Consider the following 21,608-nt stretch of genomic DNA (forward strand, 5'->3'; position numbering starts at 1 on the left):
GGTACGGGTCCAGGGAGAGGGGCTATAGGGTCTGCAGACAGGTAAGGGTCCAGGGGGAGGGGCTATAGGGTTTGCAGACAGGTAAGGGTCCAGGGGGAGGGGCTATAGGGATTGCAGACAGGTAAGGGTCCAGGGGGAGGGGCTATATTGTCCAGGGGGAGGGGCTATAGAGTGGAATAGAACAGTACATACTGGAGAAATCTTGAGTTTGCAGACAGTTTCCCGTTTTGACAGTTTTCTTTTGTTTTGTACCCTTTGAACTCGACCCTGCTGTGTTATTCTCGCCTCCAGGCTGCGGATGAGAGGAACTATCACATCTTCTACTGTATGTTGCGGGGCATGGCCCCAGAGCTGAAGACCAAGCTGGGCCTGGGCCTAGCCACTGACTACTCCTACCTCACCATGGTGAGTAGTGGGTGTGAGCGGGGGGGGGGTGTGCATGCGTCTAGCTCCTATTGTATATGTGTATACCGGTGTGTGTGTGTGTGTGCGCGTGCATGTGTATATTTATATAACTCACAGTATATATCAAATCCAATGTTATTTGTCACGTACACAGTTTACAGCAGGTATAAAAGATGCAGCAAAATGCTCATGTACTAACTCCCTCAATATTTCAGTACAATAACCAATATCAATAATAAAGAGTTGAATAAAAAATAATGGCCATGATGACCTAAAGGATTACTCCAGCATCCTGTTGGCCATAAAGGTGCTGATGTTCACAGAGACAGAGAACTGGGAGATCTCCAAACTACTGGCGTCCATCCTGCGCATGGGCAATAATGAATGTACTATACAGTATAGATAATTATGTGTATGTCCCTCTCCAGGGGAACTGTACAAAATGTGATGGCCGTGATGACCTTAAGGATTACTCCAGCATCCTGTCGGCCATGAAGGTGCTGATGTTCACAGAGACAGAGAACTGGGAGATCTCCAAACTACTGGCGGCCATCCTGCACATGGGCAACCTGCGCTACGAGGGTGGGCAGAGGTGGCCATTTTGGAAAGAGAGTGTTGAAGCACAATACAATGCCTTCAAACTCGGCACAGGAGCTGGGCAACTATATATAAAAAAGGCTTGTCTTCATGCACTGTTTGCTGCTCCCACAAGAGATCTTTTAAATATTGAAAGTGTTATAAAAGATCACTTGTGGGAGCAGCAAAAGTGAGGGGATTTTACCCTTGAGGAAGTTGTTAATCCCCGTCTTGTTCTCACTTGAATTTGGTTCCAGGTTTACAGAGGGGTAGTCTTCCAAAACTGACACATGACTAGTTAGCTATTGAGTTAGAAGTTATAAATGCACTTGGATGTGCCTTGCTAAAGTATTCGGCCCCCTTGAACTTTGCGACCTTTTGCCACATTTCAGGCTTCAAACATAAAGATATAAAACTGTATTTTTTTGTGAAGAATCAACAACAAGTGGGACACAATCATGAAGTGGAACGACATTTATTGGATATTTCAAACTTTTTTAACAAATCAAAAACTGAAAAATTGGGCGTGCAAAATTATTCAGCCCCCTTAAGTTAATACTTTGTAGCGCCACCTTTTGCTGCGATTACAGCTGTAAGTCGCTTGGGGTATGTCTCTATCAGTTTTGCACATCGAGAGACTGACATTTTTTCCCATTCCTCCTTGCAAAACAGCTCGAGCTCAGTGAGGTTGGATGGAGAGCATTTGTGAACAGCAGTTTTCAGTTCTTTCCACAGATTCTCGATTGGATTCAGGTCTGGACTTTGACTTGGCCATTCTAACACCTGGATATGTTTATTTTTAACCATTCCATTGTAGATTTTGCTTTATGTTTTGGATCATTGTCTTGTTGGAAGACAAATCTCCGTCCCAGTCTCAGGTCTTTTGCAGACTCCATCAGGTTTTCTTCCAGAATGGTCCTGTATTTGGCTCCATCCATCTTCCCATCAATTTTAACCATCTTCCCTGTCCCTGCTGAAGAAAAGCAGGCCCAAACCATGATGCTGCCACCACCATGTTTGACAGTGGGGCTGGTGTGTTCAGGGTGATGAGCTGTGTTGCTTTTACGCCAAACATAACGTTTTGCATTGTTGCCAAAAAGTTCAATTTTGGTTTCATCTGACCAGAGCACCTTCATCCACATGTTTGTTGTGTCTCCCAGGTGGCTTGTGGAAAACTTTAAACAACACTTTTTATGGATATCTTTTAAGAAATAGCTTTCTTCTTGCCACTCTTCCATAAAGGCCAGATTTGTGCAATATACGACTGATTGTTGTCCTATGGACAGAGTCTCCCACCTCAGCTGTAGATCTCTGCAGTTCATCCAGAGTGATCATGGGCCTCTTGGCTGCATCTCTGATCAGTCTTCTCCTTGTATGAGCTGAAAGTTTAGAGGGACGGCCAGGTCTTGGTAGATTTGCAGTGGTCTGATACTCCTTCCATTTCAATATTATCGCTTGCACAGTGCTCCTTGGGATGTTTAAAGCTTGGGAAATCTTTTTGTATCCAAATCCGGCTTTAAACTTCTTCACAACAGTATCTCGGACCTGCCTGGTGTGTTCCTTGTTCTTCATGATGCTCTCTGCGCTTTTGACGGACCTCTGAGACTATCACAGTGCAGGTGCATTTATACGGAGACTTGATTACACACAGGTGGATTGTATTTATCATCATTAGTCATTTAGGTCAACATTGGATCATTCAGAGATCCTCACTGAACTTCTGGAGAGAGTTTGCTGCACTGAAAGTAAAGGGGCTGAATAATTTTGCACGCCCAATTTTTCAGTTTTTGATTTGTTAAAAAAGTTTGAAATATCCAATAAATGTCGTTCCACTTCATGATTGTGCCCCACATGTTGTTGATTCTTCACAAAAAAATACAGTTTTATATCTTTATGTTTGAAGCCTGAAATGTGGCAAAAGGTTGCAAAGTTCAAGGGGGCCGAATACTTTCGCAAGGCACTGTACATAATTGACTTGAAGGGTTTAATTCCAAAACGCTATATATCAATTTTCAGAAATGTTGGTAAATGAGATTGCTTAAAGAAATTTTTAAAAGAGATTGGTGTTTTTTCACTAACTAATCATGGCATAGGGATATTCAATGACAGACATGTATTTGTTAAAATCTATCACTTGATGGTTTCAATTCAGAGAGACACATTATCATGTTTTGTTGCAAAACACTATATATCCGCCTCACTCACAGATGAATAAGTAATACTGCTAGGTTTTACATAGCTAAATGTGATAAATAACTACATTTGTAATAAAGAACTGTACAAATTATACATTTGTGTAATCAATAAAATATGTTTATTTTTTTATGAATCAATACAATAACATAAGATCCTTATGTAAAATATTTACAATTTAGTCGTTTAGCGGATGCTCTTATTCAGAGCAACTTACAGTAAGTGCACTCATCTTAGGTGAGACAACCACAAATCACAGTGAAATGTACAAGATACAAACATTCCATTCCAGCTAAACAATTGATATATTGCGTTTTACAACAAAAACCCATTTTAATACACATCTGAAATGTAGAAATAAGAAATCTGAGAACAGTAATATTTTACACAAACATGAAGGTACCCATAAGAAATCATTTGAGATGAAAAAATACAGATGTGGTGGATATAGCGTTTTGGAACAAAACTCTTGACTTGCTTTCCCCCTTTTCTCCCCCTTGCAAACACATACACTCCAACAGCCCATACCTATGACAACCTGGATGCCTGTGTGGTGGTGCAATCTCCAGACCTGTCCACTGCTGCATCTCTGATGGAGGTGGGTAGTAGTAACTTACCTGTACACCATATCTGTGCTGGGCTTGTGCTGTAGAGTTCATCACAATGTCTGAGTATTGTATTGTTGTACTCTACCACAGTATGTTGTTGTGTTGTTGTATTGTTGTGTAGGTGGACCCTAAGGATGTGATGTCATGTCTGACCACACGTACCCTGATCACCCGGGGCGAGAGTGTGTCCACTCCCCTCAGCATGGAACAGGGCCTGGACGTCAGAAACGCCTTCGTCAAGGTCAGGACCCTCACCCCCACGCATGCAATGGAACACGCACACATTTTAGTATCAAAGTGAGAACATACACACACTCTCACACACACACTACTAAATCTGTTCCTTCACAGAAGGTTAATGTTCCCTCCTGTCCCAGGGTATCTATGGGAGGCTGTTTGTGTGGATCGTGGACAAGATCAACGCGGCCATCTTTAGACCTCCGTCCTGTGAGAGTAAGATCGTAAGGAGGTCCATCGGCCTGCTTGACATCTTCGGCTTTGAGAACTTTACTGTCAACAGGTGGGTCCTCTCACTGACCCAAGCTTTGGGGATGTTGTAGTCATTTGTTTCAAATTCTAAAGTCTAAAAGCTTTGTTGTCCATTTAGGGTACATTAGAACTGAACATGACATGACATACCATGACATAATCATAATCATCTCTGTTGAAAAATTGGGTGACAATAGTATGTGCCCGACTAAAGTCGACAGCCTCTTTATTTGATTTGGCGGTTGACATGCTCACTGCATTTTTTACCAGTATAGCTGAACTTGATTGTCTGTCCAGTGACCAGCTCTGGCTACATTCCTTCCCTGTTGCTTTGAGAAGCTGTGCATCAATTTTTCCAACAACAACCACACACCCAACCTCACACACACTGACACGTTTTACTATCAAAGTGAGGACACACACACACCCCTAAATGAATTGGCTGCAGAATGACCCGCTCTCGCTATGTTCCTTCTTCCCTGAAGCTTTGAGCAGCTGTGCATCAACTTTGCCAATGAGAACCTGCAGCAGTTCTTTGTGAGGCATGTGTTCAAGCTGGAGCAGGAGGAGTACAACCTGGAGGACATCAACTGGCAACATATCGAGTTCACCGACAACCAGGATGCTCTGGATATGATCGCCAATAAACCCATGAACATCATATCTCTCATAGATGAGGAGAGCAAGTTCCCCAAGGTACAGTACCAATATGGCACCTTACCATTGTCGGTCAATTCATATGCATATTGAGTTTAGGTATTGTAAGAGGGGGTGGACAGTTACAGGCACTACAGTTTTTTTTAAAACCCTGTAACAAGGTACCGATTTTGTGACAGATTATCGCTAGGAGTCATGCAGAGAGGATTGTCGTATTGCATAGCAAGACCACGGTGAAACTAAACATTTAAATTGTAACCTGATTATGACTTTGCCCTTGAATGGGTTATAAAGTGCTATTGAATTGTATTTGTTTGTGGTCACAAACTTTAAGGGTGTGTCTGAGATAGCACCCTAATAATAGAATATATACCATTTACCAATCACTTTTATCCAAAGCAGCTTACATGCATACATTTTACGTACGGGTGGTCCTGGGAATCAAACCCACTATCCTGATGTTGCAAGCGCAATGCTCTACCAACTGAACTACATAGGACCATATAGGGAAGAGGTTATAATTTCAGACGCAGCCTAAATGTTTTTTCTGTCTGTGTCTCTCAGGGAACAGACGCCACCATGTTGTATAAAATCAACTCTCAGCACAAACTCAACACCAACTACCACCCTCCTAAGAACACCTACATGACCCAGTTTGGCATCCAGCACTTTGCTGGGGTGGTCCATTACGAGACCAGAGGTAAGCCTATTCTAAGGCATTGGCTTCATACTCAACCCAATGCTTACATGTATACCTCTAAGTCATTGCAATTATATAAGAAAGTCACCAATGCTCCATGTAGTAGGATTTGGTTGGTTCATGGTCAGAAGAAAAAGTATTGAACTCCAGCAAATCTACTAGTTGGTCAAATGCTCAATATCAAATCAAGCCCTAGCCCCTACACCATAGAAATGATCTGCCAGGTGTAACCCCTAGCCCCTACACCATAGAAAGGATATGCCAGGTGTAATCCATAGCCCCTACACCATAGAAAGGATATGCCAGGTGTAACCCATAGCCCCTACACCATAGAAAGGATCTGCCAGGTGTAACCCATAGCCCCTACACCATAGAAAGGATCTGCCAGGTGTAACCCATAGCCCCTACACCATAGAAAGGATCTGCCAGGTGTAACCCATAGCCCCTAAACCATAGAAAGGATATGCCAGTTGTTACCCATAGCCCCTATACCATAGAAAGGATATGCCAGGTGTAATCCATAGCCCCTACACCATAGAAAGGATATGCCAGGTGTAACCCCTAGCCCCTATACCATAGAAAGGGTATGCCAGGTGTAAGCAATGTGGTAATAGCTCCCCCTCGCCCTCCGATAGACTCCATGTACAGTTTCTCCACAACTGCATAGGTAAGGGGTCGGGCTAGGGGTTGTTTTGGAATTGGGCATTACTGACTCCTGTGTTCTTTCAGGCTTCTTGGAGAAGAATCGTGACAGCCTCCATACTGACATCATCCAGCTGGTACATTCCTCCAAGAACAAGTTCATCAAGCAGATCTTCCAGGCTGATGTCGCCATGGTGAGAGATAACGTGTCTGGTGGTCACATAGTGATGATGTTATGATGACTCCTTCAATGTATTCTCCCCTCACTCCGCCAGGCTGTGTCCACTAAGCAAGAGGGAGAAAGGCTAAGAATAGGCCATGAGAGCAAATGGTGGAATTCCAGACAAGGTTTCGACCATAGAATACAATAACTAGAATGTGCCTCCCCAGTCAAGTCAATGTGTCTGTAGTGGTTAGACCGGTGGCCATTTTATAAGTCTACTCACTTCTTTCTCGATGGTAATGACATATTTTGTGGCCCATAGTAAGGGGCTTCCTGTTTCCCAGTGACGATGTCATCAAGCGATCACTCTCAATTCTTTCTCTTCTTTACTATTCTTCTTTCACATACTGTAGCATTAGGCATGGCTAATACCACCACTCCCTTCTCTTCGTCTCTCAATCTTCCTCTGTCATTCTCTCCATTTCTCTCTTTGTGGTTGTGTTCTATGGTTCTGTCTGGCCTCAGTTTCTTTGTGGCTATCTGCCGCCCACCACTCCTCCTCCAAAGGTAAACAACGGCCATTCCTACTGTGGTAAAACCCAGATCCCACTGCTGCCACCAATGTCAAACCTTATGTAGCTTGTGCTTACCCCAAAACCCCCTCCATCCATCCATCCATCCATCCTCTGGAACTCAAACCTTTCTGTCCCTCTTTCTTTTCAGTCTTCACCCCAGTGGTACTAATATTAAAACAGTGATTCTCAAATATTTTATCCTGTGGCCACATCATTTGACACTGCGACCAAGCATGAACTGGCCACATCCCGCCAGGGGGTCCTGACCGACTATTTGAGAAACACTGTTATTTAAAGTGGCATTTAGAGTTTACACTTACATTTAAACAATCTGTAGGAATCCCTGCTGTAAAATGTTCATTTAAATGTATGGTATACTGTATACAGTACTCATTCAAGGGTTTTTCTTTATTTTTTACATTGTAGAATAAAGGTGAAGACATTAAATAACACATATGGAATCATGTAGTAACCAAAAAAAGTGTTAAACAAATCAAAATATATTTTATATTTGAGATTCTTCAAAGTAGCCACCCTTTGCTTTGATGACAGCTTTGCATACTCTTTGCATTCTCTCAACCAGCTTCATGAGGTAGTCACCTGGAATACATTTCAATGAACAGGTGTGCCTTCTTAAAAGTTCATTTGTGGAATTTCTTTCCTTCTTAATGCATTTGAGCCAATCAGTTGTGTTGTGACAAGGTAGGGTTGGTATACAGAAGATAACCCTATTTGGTAAAGACCAAGTCCATATTATGGCAATAACAGGACAAATAAGCAAAGAGAAACAACAGTCCATCATTACTTTCAGACATGAAGGTCAGTCAATGCGGGAAAACTTCAAGAAATTAGATTTTTTTCTTCAAGTGGTGTTGCAAAAACCATCAAGCACTATGATGAAGCTGGCTTTCATGGGGACCGCCACAGGAAAAGAGGACCCAGAGTTACCTCTGTTGCAGAGGATGAGTTCATTAGTTACCTTCATCTCAGATTGCAGCCCAAATAAATTATTTCCAGAGTTCAAGTAACAGACACATATCAACATCAACTGTTCAGAGGAGACTGTGTGAATCAGGCCTTCATGGTCATATTGCTGCAGAGAAACCACTACAAAAGGACACCAATAATAAGAAGAGACTTGCTTGGGCTAAGAAACACGAGCAATGGACATTAGACCGGTGGAAATCTGGGGGGGAAGATGGGCGACACCTGGAGGGGAGTGGAGACAAGCACAAAGACAGGTGAAACAGATCAGGGTGTGACAGGAGGAGGTGTGATGGTGTGGGGGTGCTTTGCTGGTGACACTGTCAGTGATTTATTTAGAATTCAAGGCACACTTAACCAGCATGGCTACCACAGCATTCTGCAGCAATACGCCATCCCATCTGGCTTGCGCTTAGTGGGACTTTCATTTGTTTTTCAACAGGACAATGACCCAAAACCCACCTCCAGGCTGTGTAAGGGCTATTTGAACAAGAAGGAGAGTGATGAAGTGCTGAAGTAGATGACCTGGCTTCCATAATCCCCCGACCTCAACCCAATTGAGATGGTTTGGGATGATTTGGACCACAGAGTGAAGGAAAAGCAGCCAACAAGTGCTCAGCATATGTGGGAACTCCTTCAAGACTGTTGGAAAAGTATTCATCATGAAGCTGGCTGAGAGAATGCCAAGAATGTGCAAAGCTTTCATCAAGGCAAAGGGAGGCTACTTTGAAGAATCTCAAATATAAAATATATTTTGATTTGTTTTTGGTTACTACATGATTCCATATGTGTTATTTCATAGTTTTGATGTCTTCACTATTATTCTACAATTTAGAAAATAGTACAAATAAAGAAGAGCCTTGAATGAGTAGGTGTGTCCAAACTTTTGACTGGTACTGTAAATGTGTGTGTGTGTGTGCGTGTTCGTGTGTGTTTTGGCAGGGTGTGGAGACCAGGAAGCGTTCCCCTACTCTGAGCAGCCAGTTCAAGCGTTCTCTGGAGCTGCTGATGAGAACCCTCAATGCGTGTCAGCCTTTCTTCGTCCGCTGCATCAAACCCAACGAGCTCAAGAAACCCATGGTGAGTCCAACCTGAGGAACATACTAGCATGAAATATTGTGTTTATGTGTGCGTGTGCTTGTGTGTATCTGCCTGTGTGTGTACATGCCTGTGTGTGTACATGCCTGTTTATCTGTGTGTGTGTTCGCATCCATGCTTGTGTGTGTCACGATGTTTGTTTACCATTCTCTTACGGCTGTTCACTTTGTTAACTCTGCCCGTCTGTCTGTCCATCTAGCTGTTTGACAGGGAGCTGTGTGTGCGTCAGCTGAGGTACTCTGGGATGATGGAGACCATTCGTATCAGGCGCGCCGGTTACCCCATCAGATACACCTTCGGAGAGTTTGTAGACCGCTATCGCGTTCTCATGCCCGGAGTCAAACCTGCAAACAGACAGGTGAGCAGAGCTGGACCCTGTTCATTAGCACCAAACAAAAGAAACCAGACTGAAACAGGGAGGGCCTCCTGGACTTGTCCAATAAGAAAATGATACTACTATGTTCTGTTACTCTACTTCAGGATGGCTATTGGTTGAGAGATGTGTCATTCAACCCCCGCTGTTTTCTCATAGGAGGACCTGAGAGGGACATGTCAGAAGATAATGGAGGCAGTTCTTGGACGAGATGATGACTGGCAGATTGGGAAGACCAAGATCTTTCTCAAGGTGTCTGGATTTTATAGATTGCAAATCAACATGCTTATCTGGTTGATAAACAACATATTTTCACCTACATTATTACACAAATGACATATTACGATAAAACAATGGTCTCTCTCTATGTCTCTCCTCCCCTCCCTCTCTATTTCAGGACCACCATGACATGCAGCTGGAGATAGAGAGGGACAAGGCCATCACCGACAAGGTCATCCTTATTCAAAAGGCTGTAAGAGGAATGAAGGAGAGGTGAGGAAGAAGGGGAGAGAGGGGAGGGTTGAGAGTGAAGGGTATAGAGAGACAGAGGGAGAGGAGGAGAGGGGAGGGGTGGGGGACAAGGGGGAAAGGACAGAGGCGGGGAGTGAGGGAGGAGGAGAAGAAGAGGGGAACAATGGAGGAAGAGAGGGTGAGGAGGGGGAGAGGGGACAGGCGGTGGGGATGGAGAGCAGAAGTGGTGCAGTGAAGGATCCTCTTCAAGTTTATTTTGTTTATCCATATTTTATGGACTTTAAAAAATAAAAAAACTTCCTAATTGTTCTAATTCAGATACTGCCGTTGAATTGACTGGACATGGTGGTTGAGCACTACAGAATGCTATCATGTTTTTATATGCACCTCTCCCTCTCTCACCCCTGTGTGTTTTCCAGGACTAACTTCCTGAGGGTGAGGAGGTCAGTGACACTCATTCAGAAAACATGGCGTGGCTATCGGTGCAGGAAGGACTACAGTGCAGTGAGTTCCTCTATCTCCATGGTTACTGACATTTCACAATCATCCATTTCCTGGACGGTTCACTTGGACGTATCCCTGGCCAGGAATGACATTCATTCCCTCATCGGACGTTCCTTAAAAGCATGTTCCATAGTTGCTGAGTTATGTGTTGTAGTTATGTTGCTATAACATTATTGTTGTGTTATATTGGTGTATTTATGTTGTTAGAACATTATATTTGTGTTATATTGGTGTTTGGTGTCTCCTATCCAGATGAGGGTGGGCTTCCTGCGCCTCCAAGCCCTCTATAGGTCAAGGAAACTCTTTGTCACCTACCGATTGGCCAAAACGCGCGTCACCCAAATACAGGCCCGTTGCCGTGGTTTCATGGTGAGGCGGTCCTTTTGGCGGCAGCTGCATGCGGTGATCACCATCCAGGCATATGCCCGGGGCATGATCGCGCGGAGGGTTACCCAGAGACTCAGGGCAGAGGTAAGATATTACACTACTCACATGCATACTCATACACACAGAGGTAGACACACACACAGCAAATCAACAGGGCTAAAGTAAGGCAGGAGGGGCAAAATATAAGACTCATACTGTATGTCCTGTAGTGTAACAGCAGAAACGCAGTGACTGAAAACACACACATATCTTCAGGTTATTGTACTTTCATGGACTCAAGGCTATTTTATCTAAGCTCCTTTGCTTCTGCTTTTTCAATTTACTGAATATTTTGTTACCTGTTTACTTCCTGTTACATTACTTTGACATCTAGGAATATTTAAAAACATTTAAGAGATATTGTAAGTAATTAAACAACTCTCTTGCCCCTTTCTCAGCACCGGCGGCGTCAAGAAGCGGAGGGCCAGCGTCTGGCTGAGGAGGAGCGCCTGATGAATCAGATGACGGCGCGGCGGGCGCGGGCTGAGGCCGAGAGGAGTCACCAGGAGCGCCTGGCCGAGCTGACCCGTCAGGAGGAGCAGAGGGAGAAGGAGGCACGGGAGGAGGCACGACGGAAGAAGGAGCTGGTGGAACAGGTATATGAAGCAGCTAATTGGTTACTTAGAGGTGAATCTTAACTTCTACTTTAGACAAATGTTCACTTATTCATGCATTGGTGTCAATGAGCCAAAATGGACTGTAATGTGACAATGACCATAGATGTGGCAAGACAGCACAAACAGGTCAATCTGGGACCAGGCTACACATACTGGAGCTACCTTGTGTTATATGTTTGATATTGTCCATTGTTTGTGTTAATAACTCAAACTCAACCCAACAGGTGGAGCGGGAGAGGCAGCAGCCAGTGGACCACTCAGACATGGTGGACCAGATGTTTGGCTTCCTGGGGAACACAGGGGCACTGCCCAACCTGGAGGGACAGGGGCCGGCCGGCTTCGAGGTAAGTAGGGGTGTAGATGGAAGGTGTGTGTGTGTGCCTTGGTGTATAGGCTATGTCTGTGTGTGTGCGTGGGTGGGTGGGTGCACCTGCCTGTCTGTGCCTGCTTACATGGGTGTGTTATAGGACCTGGAGGTGGCTCCGCGGGCCGAGGGGGAGGAGGAAGACTTGGACGAGGCTCTCCCTCTGCCTGACGATGAGGAAGAAGACCTGTCGGAGTACAAGTTCTCTAAGTTTGCCGCCACCTACTTCCAGGGCACCACCACGCACACCTATGTGCGGCGCCCGCTCAAACAGCCGCTGCTCTTTCACGAGGACGAGGGCGACCAGCTGGTGAGTTGACCTAACTTTTGACCTATCGTGTGTTTTCGCCGTTGGGATCCTGAGTTTCTCATTCAACATTAACACAACCCCACAAAAGCTACCCCCCTTACAAATAAATTATTCATATCCCCCAGAATTAGCATGTTTTACATTTCCTGCACAAATCTTCATGGAGTTACACAATCAATTTCAGACACTTTTAGATAAGTTAACTTTCTGGGACAAAATACAATCTGAGATCTACAGCTCAGATTATTTTGAAACATGACCTAAAAAACGTAAGCCCATGAAACATTAACCAATTAAAAACTGTTCTGTAGCAATGAGGTTTGAGCATTAGGCTATAGGCCTAATACATAATCACTGCATGTTGGCTTTGCTTGAATTGCCCTGCCAATGTTGTTGTTCCAGACCATTTTGAAATCAAATTTGATTTGTCACATACACGTGTTTAGCAGATGTTATTGCGGGTGTAGCGAAATGCTTGAGCTTCTAGTGCAGCTAACAAGTAATATCTAACAATTGCACAACATATACACACAAATCTAAGTGAAGAAATGGAATTAAGAATATATAAATATTTGCACAGGCAATGTCAGAGCGGCATAGACTAAGTTACAGTAGAATAGTATAGAATACAGTATATACGTATGAGATGAGTATTTCAAGACATGTTAACATTATTAAAGTGAGATTATTAATGTGACTAGTGTTCCATTTATTAAAGTGGCCAATGGTTTCAAGTCTGTGTGTATAGGCAGCAGCCTCTCTGTGCTAGTGATGGCTATTTAACAGTCTGATGGCCTTGAGATAGAAGCTGTTTTTCAGTCTCTCGGGTCCCAGCTTTGATGCACCTGTACTGGCTTCACCTTCTGGATGATAGCGGGGTGAACAGGCAGTGGCTTGGGTGGTTGTTGTCCTTAATGATCTTTATAGCCTTCCTGTGACACCGGGTGCTGTAGGTTTCTTGGAGGGCAGGTAGTTTTCCCCCGGTGAAGAGTTGTGCAGAATGCACCACCCTCTGGAGAGCCCTGCGGTTGTGGGCTGTGAAGTTGCCATACCAGGTGGTGATACAGCCCAACAGAATGCTCTCAATTGTGCATCTGTAAATGTAAGTTTGTGAGTATTTTAGGTGACAAGCTGAATTTCTTCAGCCTCCTGAGGATCTTCACCACACTGTCTGTGTGGGTGTACCATTTCAGTTTGTACAGGTTTGTGTACGCCAAGGAACTTAAAACTTTCCACCTTCTCCACTGCTGTCCCGTTGATGTGGATAGGGGGTGCTCCCTCTGCTGTTTCCTGAAGTCATCCTTTGTTTTGTTGACGTTGAGTGAGAGGTTGTTTTCCTGGCACCACATTCCCAGAGCCCGCACCTCCTCCCTATAGGCTGTCTCGCTGTTGTTGGTAATCAAGCCTACTGCTGCTGTGTCATCTGCAATCTTGATGATTGAGTTTGGAGGCGGGCTTGGCCACAAATTCATGGGTGAACAGGAAGGGGGCTGAGCACGCACCCTTGTGGAGCCCCAGTGTTGAGGAACAGCGTAGTGGAGGTATTGTTTCCTACCTTCACCACCTGGGGGCAGTCCGTCAGGATGTCCAGGACCCAATTGCACGGGGCGAGGTTCAGACCCAGGGCCTCGAGCTTAATGATGAGCTTGGAGGGCACTATGGTGTTGAATGGTGAGCTGTAGTCAATGATCAGCATTCTTACATAGGTATTCCTCTTGTCCAGATGGGATAGGGCAGTGTGCAGTGTGATGACGATTACATCGTCTGTGGACCTGTTGGGGCTTTAAGCGAATTGAAGTGGGTCTAGGGTGGCATGTAAGGTGATATGATCCTTGAATAGTCTCTCAAAGCATTTCATGATGACAGAACCACCACGTCATTTAGTTCAGTTACCAATTCTTTGGTACAGCAACAATGGTGGCCATCTTGAAGCATGTGGGGACAGCAGACTGGGATAGGGAGCGATTGAATATGTCCGTAAAAACACCAGCCAGCTGGTCTGCTGATGCTCTGAGGATGCGGCTAGGGATGCCGTCTAGACAGGCAGCCTTGCAAGGGTTAACACGTTTAAATGTCTTACTCACGTCGGCCTCAGAGAAGGAGAGCCCACATTCCTTGGTAGCGGGCTGCGTCAGTGGCACTGTGTTATCCTCAAAGTGGGCAAAGAAGGTGTTTAGCTTGTCAGGAAGCAAGACATCGGTGTCCGCGACGTGGCTGGTTTTCCTTTTGTAGACCGGGATTGCCACATACGTCTTGCGTCTGAGCCGTTGAATTGCAACTCCACTTTGTCTCTATACTGACGTTTTGCGTGTTTGATCACACTTGTAATAGATCATGTGTTGTATTACTTGTGAGGCACAGCAGAGTGAGCATAATAATTCCCTTTTTTTTTACTGGACTGATAGCCTGCATCTGATGGTCAGTCTGAGGGGAGGGAGCAGCGTGAGGCCGCCTCTAACCTGACTCACCTTCCCTCCCTCTGCTGAGAAAAGGGGACACAGTCTTCCAGCTGGTGGCACTGCATTATTTCAGACTCATGCACCAATTCATGTTGTTACTCCTATGATCAGAGAAAGGTAAATATTCCTTGATTTAAAAAAAAAGACACAACCTGCAAATAATAACAACACAAGCTTATTGAAACCCTGCAATACGGGTTGTTGCAGCCAGTGTGAGTGTAAGTAGGGAGAAAGTGCATTTTATGGCTTACATAAGTGTTGAACAAGGTGTTGACAGTGCTGAATAACAACTTGAACATGAACTTACTTAAAAACAACAGTTTTTTGCTGTGTTCGTTTAGTCTCTCTCTAGTCATGGTTTTGAAATCTTAAATGATCACTTAGCTGTGCATTCAAGGATTCTTTTTACAGCCTATGATAGGGGTGTCAAACAAGGATCTAGTGTCTGCAGGTTTTTGTTTTTTCCTTTTAATTAAGTCCTAGAAAACCAGATGTGGGGAGTTCCTAACTAATTAGTGACCTTAATTCATCAATCAAGTACATGGAAGGAGCAAAAACCTGCAGACACTCGGCCCTCCGTGGAATGAGTTTTACAAGTGGTCTATGGCGCTAGGAAACTGTGTAGTCACGGTGATCTAAGCTATCTTATTGTCTAGCGATAGGCCTATAAATGCACTTTGATTTGCTCTATGGGCCTGCCGGATAGACAGAGTTCTAGCTTCAGACATATGAAATGGTTCAAAATGGGAACACTTTGCATTCCCGGTGCTTAATCAAGTGCACCTACCACCAACAGTGCAAAACAAATAAAGAAAAATAAGAACGCAAGGCTTTATCGTTGGGTTTTTTACAGAAATGTTTGGTGATCGACTAGGAATGCCTTTGAGATCGAGCAACCGCTTGGTGACCACTGTTTAAGATGGTTTGGGCGTGAAAGAAGTGGAGGGCGCTCAACCAATGTGAGTCGAGGTGCGACCAAAGAATTAGATTATCGTTGAAAATGCGCAACACTTGCTCACCTTTAAAATCTCATAGTTTTATTTAAAGTGGAACTGACAGCGTTTTTAGCAACATTAAATCTTATTCAAATACACCCCCAGAAAGATGACCTTGTTTTACATTTTCTGACAAACCAGCACTTGTCAGAAAATTCATAGAGTGTTTGGGAATGATGTAGAGTAAGGCATTTGTGAAAATTCTGTAGCAGTATAGAGTGGGTAAGCAGCCGTGCTTTTGGACAATTAATAGAAACTGCAGTAAGTAACATTTTATAAAAACATCAGTCTTGTCCAGGACCAGAGTCTATGCAGACCGGTGCCATAGTCAATCAGAGCTACAGTAGGCCGATATGCTAATAACCCATTTGCCACACAGGCCTGCCATCATTCACTTTAAACTGGACTGTGTTTTTACAGGCAGTAGCAACAGCACGACTTTAGAATGCATTCGCCAAAAGCCACAAAATACACCTGAATGGATTTCTGCAGACATTTGGGAACTTCACAGTGCTATTGTTCAAACAATCATGAAAAGGTAGGCTCTCTCTCCCTCAGTTGCCTAATCACATCAAAAAGATCAACAACTAAGGCTATCCATACTGAGATTAGCTAAAATCGAACGAGGGAACATTAGATAAACCCTCTCAAACTTTTTCAGCCAGTTGGCCGTCAAAATTACACTGATAAAAGATGGGGAATAGTAGCCGACTCATCCTTCTGCAGCTTGCCTGATAATGCATGCTTGACCCAACCCACGTTCTGACAACTGAAGGGGAACCTGCCTGCCCGCACATTTGATCAATGCAAAATACATTTGATAGACAACTAAGAGATATGCTAACTGTGGATAAATCGTTCAAGTTCAGCATAGCTAGCTAGCTAGGAAAGAGATTCACATTTCTTGCTAACTAACCAAATGACGCCTGCATCTTTAGCTGTAGCCACCAAAAAGCTATTTGAGGGGAAAAAGTTGGTCACTCACCCACTCCTCCAATGACATCATGATATCCTCCCAGCAGCTAGCTAACTAACATTAGACTCCGTGTTTTTAGCATGCTAAATAAATAGCTAACTACATAAATAGATACGCTAGCCCAGGGGTGTCAAACTCAATCAGAGCACGGGCCATATTAAAAAAACACAGAGGCCAGACATAGCCTATTTGTTTTTACAAAATAACACGCAACTGCGACGCAAACTGCCCATTGTTCTGTTAGAAAAAATATAGCCCTTTATAATATCTGCCTACATAGGATTCTGTGTTAGCATTTTAACATATTAAAACAAAATAAGATATTTGTCCAGCCTTTGTCCAGCTGCTATGCTAGTGTGTCCGATGCGAAATGGCTAGCTAGTTAGCGGTGGTGCGCGCTGGTAGCATTTCAATCGGTGACGTCACTCGCTTTGAGACCTTGAAGTAGTGGTTCCCCTTGTGGCTTTTGTGGAGCGATGGGTAACGATGCTTCGAGGGTGACTGTTGTATGTGTGCAGAGCGTCCCTGGTTCGCGCCCAGGTCGGGGCGAGGGGACGGACGTAAAGTCTATATTGTTACACTTGCAGATGTGCATAATATGCTGTGACCCTGATCAGAAGTATTTAGTAACTCCAAATAGCTATAGGTTGTTGTACCATTTAAACCTAAAACATATTTGACCTTTTTCTGCACATCAAATCAAATGGTATTGGTCACATACACATGGTTAGCAGATGTTATTGCGAGTGCAGCAAAATGCTTATGCTTCTAAATCCAACAGTGCAGCAGTATCTAACAGGTATATCTAACAATTCCACAACAAAACCTAATGCACACAATCTAGTAAAGGAATGGGATAAGAATATATAAATATAAAATATATGGATGAGTAGTTACAGAGCAGCTAAAATGCAACAGATAGTATAGAATAGATAGTGTAGTGTACATGTTGCGTGGTTCATTCTGCGTTGTGTACTTTTAATTAGGACGCTGCCACAACTGAAGGTCTGCTAGTTGAATTATTTTTATTTGCCCTGCACACGAAGAGACAACACACATTATGTTAACCCTTGGCGCAGTCCTAGCTCTCAGGCACCTTGCTAGCCGAAGGTCAGGCAAAAGAGAACGCCAAAAGGAAATAACAGGTGCTGCGTGCACACAATGCACAACAGCACACCATACAATACAAGCAAAATGATACAGAACATAATTCGGACAAAATAAAAGACATACCTGCACACGAAGAGACAACACACATTATGTTAACCCTTGGCGCGGTCCTAGCACTCAGGCACCTGCGCAAGCACATGGACACTCACTCAAACACTGTCCCAAGTACTCACAAGTTACAATAGATACCCTAGTTAGCGAGCTTTGTGAAACTTGTTAACATAAATCTTTATATTATCCACATTGTAACAAACTTATGGTAGCATAACAGTACATTGTGTAACATTATGACGGTTTTATATTAAACCATTTGGGAGCCAAGGACAACATACCTTGCTAGCTGAAGGTCAGGCAAAAGAGAACAATAAGGGGGTATGGAAATACAGACAACCCGCGATGGACCAAACCAAAATATACAAAACTTTAACAATCACATGTATGTTCAATATTGATGTGAAAAAGTGTTTGTACACCAAAGAAAAACATTAGCTATGCAGGTGTCATTAAATAAAAAAAATACACTGAATTATTATTATTATTATTATTATTATCAAATTATTAACATCCCCTCTTGACCTGGCCTATTTGAATTGGTCCTTGTGTGCAACTTGGTGCATAATCTAGGGGAACAACATCACACTGCTACATACAGTATATACATATGAGATATGTAAACATTCTTGTAGTGCCATTATTAAAGTGACTAGTGTTCCATTTATTAAAGTGGCCAATGATGGTTGTTTAACAATCTATATATCACGGATGACTTGTGTGGTTGAATGCACTCATTTTTTGCACTCATGTACTCATTTTTTTTTGTAATTGAGTAGCCAACCTAGACTACTGCTCAAACGTTTCTTTAGTAGTCCTACATGTTTCTCCTTGCATGTTGTTTTGTTGCAAGTTTTGATTTTTGGTTGTTCATTGTCAAGCTTCAAAAACCGAAGCCAGGCTGCAATATTTTAGTAGCCTAGCTAGGACTGTGGAATGTGTCTGTACACTTTCGCTGCGAGCGCATCAGGCTGTAATTTCATAAAGTAAATGACTCAAATGTGGACTCATTTATACTCGCTTGTGTGTCCTATTCGGCCGGAAAGCCTTGTGTTTGACACATGTGCGCTAGCCTATTAGCCACTTTATGACTGACTTGTGATCATTATCCTTGCTAGTTTGATTGTATTCCTGGCCTTAGTTACAAGTCATCCATTTTTGTTCAACATATTGAGTCATTGAAACTGAAACAGTGCATCCAGAATGGATGCAGGCAGCAAACAATGCACCAGGCCAGTGGTGATTTACAACCTGATAGCAATATTTTTTTAACTACCAAGAAATGTCTTGGTGAATTATATTAATCATTCATTGAACTGCGTCCATCTATTCTGCCAACAGTGCCTTACTGTATGTCATGGAATTTGAGTCAATATAACCTATTTTTAAAACCTCTTATAAAGTTGGTTTTGAAGCATAAATTAGGCTCCTGAGTTGAGCAGCGGTCTAAGGCACTGCATCTCAGTGCTAGAGGTGTCACTACAGACCCTGGTTCGATCCCGGGCTGTATCACAACTGGCCGTCCCATAGGGCGTCTCACAATTGTCCCCGTGTCGTCCGGGTTAGGGGAGGGTTTGGCCGGGGTAGGCCATCACTGTAAATAAGAATGTGTTCTTAACTGACTTGCCTAGTTAAATAAAGGTTAAATAAAATATGAAAAGTTAAAACGCTGTCACTTCCACTAAAGCTTCACATTTCGTCCCTCAATAGTCTTCTGATGAAGGCCGTTGATGAACGAAACGTCCAGCTTTTTTTTAATACTTCGCTTAAATAAAACTATTTGTTTTTAATGGCCAGCAAGTGTTGAGCCTTTTTCTTTTCAAAGATGATTTGGCAGAAAATTAAGAACATGCTAATTTGGGGGATATCAAATTGGTTTTTGGACAAGCATACTAATGTTAGCATTTGACCGCAGCCAGGGAAACAAAACCAAAGATTGCTGTCTGTTTTAGTCGAAAGACTGCTTACTAGGTAAGGAAATCAATATGTAATTTAGCAACTTGGGCGAACAACCCCCCCTCCCCCCCTCCCTCAGGCCGCGCTGGCAGTGTGGGTCACAGTGCTGAGGTTCATGGGGGACCTGCCCGAGCCCAAGTACCACATCGCCATCATTGACGGCTCTGAGAAAATCCCTGTCATGACCAAGATCTACGAGACGCTGGGCAAGAGGACCTACAAGAGAGAACTACAGGAGCTCCAGACTGTGGAGGGAGAGGTGAGGGAAGGGAGAGAGGGAGGGTAGAGAGGAAGAAAGAGGTCCTACAAGAGAGAGCTGCAGGAGCTCCAGACTGTGGAGGGAGAGGTGAGGGAAGGGAGAGAGGAAGAAAGAGGTCCTACAAGAGATAACTACAGGAGCTCCAGACTGTGGAGGAAGAGGTGAGGGAAGGGAGAGAGGTAGGGGAGAGAGGAAGAAAGACGTCCTACAAGAGAGAGCTGCAGGAGCTCCAGACTGTGGAGGGAGAGGTGAGGGAAGGGAGAGAGGGAGGGGAGAGAGGAATAAAGAGATCCTACTAGAGAGAGCTGCAGGAGCTCCAGTCTGTGGAGGGAGAGGTGAGGGAAGGGAGAGAGGGAGGGGAGAGAGGAAGAAAGAGGTCCTACAAGAGTGCGCTGCAGGAGCTCCAGACTGTGGAGGGAGAGGTGAGGGGGAGCTCTGGAGTGACGCTTCCCGTAGGTACAGATCCAGGATCAACTTCCCCTCCCCCAACCTCGGTGAGAGAGGGGAGTAGAGAGAAGGGAAGGGATAGAATGTAGGTGGGAAGAGCAGGGGAGAAGGGGGGACCTGAGAGGATGTGGAGTTGAGGAGTAGTAAAGTATGCTTTTGAGGTATTCAGAGTCAAATGGGACAGAGAAGATGTGACTTGGAGGGAGAACGTAATAGGAAGTGTTTGAAGCCTAATTTAAACAATAACACAAATACGCAACATAAGAACGCAATTAGCCACGTAAAATGGCGTAGTTGTGTTGCTAATTGCATTCTTGTATTGTGTACTTGTGTAAAGTAAAATTAGGCCTAAGTCAGTGTTTCCCAATCCTGGTCCTGGGGACCTATAGGTGTGTCCATTTTTGTTTTTGCCCTCGCCCTCAGACACCTGATTCAACTTATCAAGCCTTTGACTATTGGAGTCAGGTACGTTAGTGCTACTGCAAAAAATAAAAACTATGCACCCCTTTGTGTCCCCAGGACCAGGGTTTGAGAAACACTGGCCTAAGGGAGCGGTTAAGGAGATTAGAAGGAGGGCGTTGGTAGAATGTTGAGATTTTTTGTGTATGCCATCCAGGACACAGACGGACGGACGGACGGACGGACGGACGGAGGGACAGACAGACAGACAGACAGACAACATAAAGCTCATCTACACCCCTCTCTCCCTCTTACAGAACAGCTCCATTGAAGGTGGTGGTGGGCAGAAGAAGAACAGTGTGAGACACAAGCTGGTCTCTCTCACCCTGAAGAGGAAGTCCAAAATCACTGAAGAGGTTTGTGTCTCATTATAGCGATCATCATAATATACAGCATATTATAATAATATATATCAGTTAGCGGCATCATGCTACCACCAACTGAGCCACACAATCCCAAAAATAGTTGGTTAGACCAACATTTGTTTTACTGCTTATGGATATGCCCATGCTAATATTTGACAGATTATAGGGGTCATCTGATTTGTTATAGGAGTGTTCAGAATCTCTGGGCACCCCTGTAATTCAAACCCCGATGCCAACTCAGCATTTACCAATACCAATAACATACAGAATGGAAGGAATCACCAATGACATGACTGTTCCCTATTGGCCTCGCCTC

The 21,608-nt window shown here is 43.9% G+C and overlaps 1 protein-coding gene and 1 long non-coding RNA gene across 2 annotated transcripts in view; one reads left to right on the top strand and one right to left on the bottom strand.

Moving 5' to 3' along the window:
- Positions 1-21,608, top strand: part of LOC110534865 (unconventional myosin-VIIa) — a 70,555-nt gene that overhangs the window by 17,793 nt on the left and 31,154 nt on the right. The window contains exons 9-27 of the mRNA XM_036989866.2: positions 292-405; positions 834-987; positions 3,696-3,772; positions 3,904-4,023; positions 4,160-4,302; positions 4,757-4,967; positions 5,493-5,628; positions 6,358-6,464; positions 8,935-9,072; positions 9,290-9,448; positions 9,623-9,715; positions 9,861-9,955; positions 10,354-10,438; positions 10,691-10,909; positions 11,263-11,460; positions 11,706-11,825; positions 11,949-12,155; positions 19,842-20,021; positions 21,185-21,283. Coding sequence (XP_036845761.1) covers positions 292-405; positions 834-987; positions 3,696-3,772; positions 3,904-4,023; positions 4,160-4,302; positions 4,757-4,967; positions 5,493-5,628; positions 6,358-6,464; positions 8,935-9,072; positions 9,290-9,448; positions 9,623-9,715; positions 9,861-9,955; positions 10,354-10,438; positions 10,691-10,909; positions 11,263-11,460; positions 11,706-11,825; positions 11,949-12,155; positions 19,842-20,021; positions 21,185-21,283 — 2,655 coding nt within the window. The remainder of the gene's footprint in view (positions 1-291; positions 406-833; positions 988-3,695; positions 3,773-3,903; positions 4,024-4,159; positions 4,303-4,756; positions 4,968-5,492; positions 5,629-6,357; positions 6,465-8,934; positions 9,073-9,289; positions 9,449-9,622; positions 9,716-9,860; positions 9,956-10,353; positions 10,439-10,690; positions 10,910-11,262; positions 11,461-11,705; positions 11,826-11,948; positions 12,156-19,841; positions 20,022-21,184; positions 21,284-21,608) is intronic.
- LOC149979959 (uncharacterized) lies at positions 11,312-14,721 on the bottom strand. Its single transcript, XR_016483611.1, has 3 exons — positions 14,624-14,721; positions 11,934-12,032; positions 11,312-11,448 (listed from the first exon to the last, which is right to left on the bottom strand). It is a non-coding gene; the product is annotated as an uncharacterized LOC149979959 (long non-coding RNA).

Source organism: Oncorhynchus mykiss, chromosome 10 (assembly GCF_057628025.1).
Source record: "Oncorhynchus mykiss isolate SJ-2025 chromosome 10, ASM5762802v1, whole genome shotgun sequence".
Classification (NCBI taxonomy): domain Eukaryota; kingdom Metazoa; phylum Chordata; class Actinopteri; order Salmoniformes; family Salmonidae; genus Oncorhynchus; species Oncorhynchus mykiss.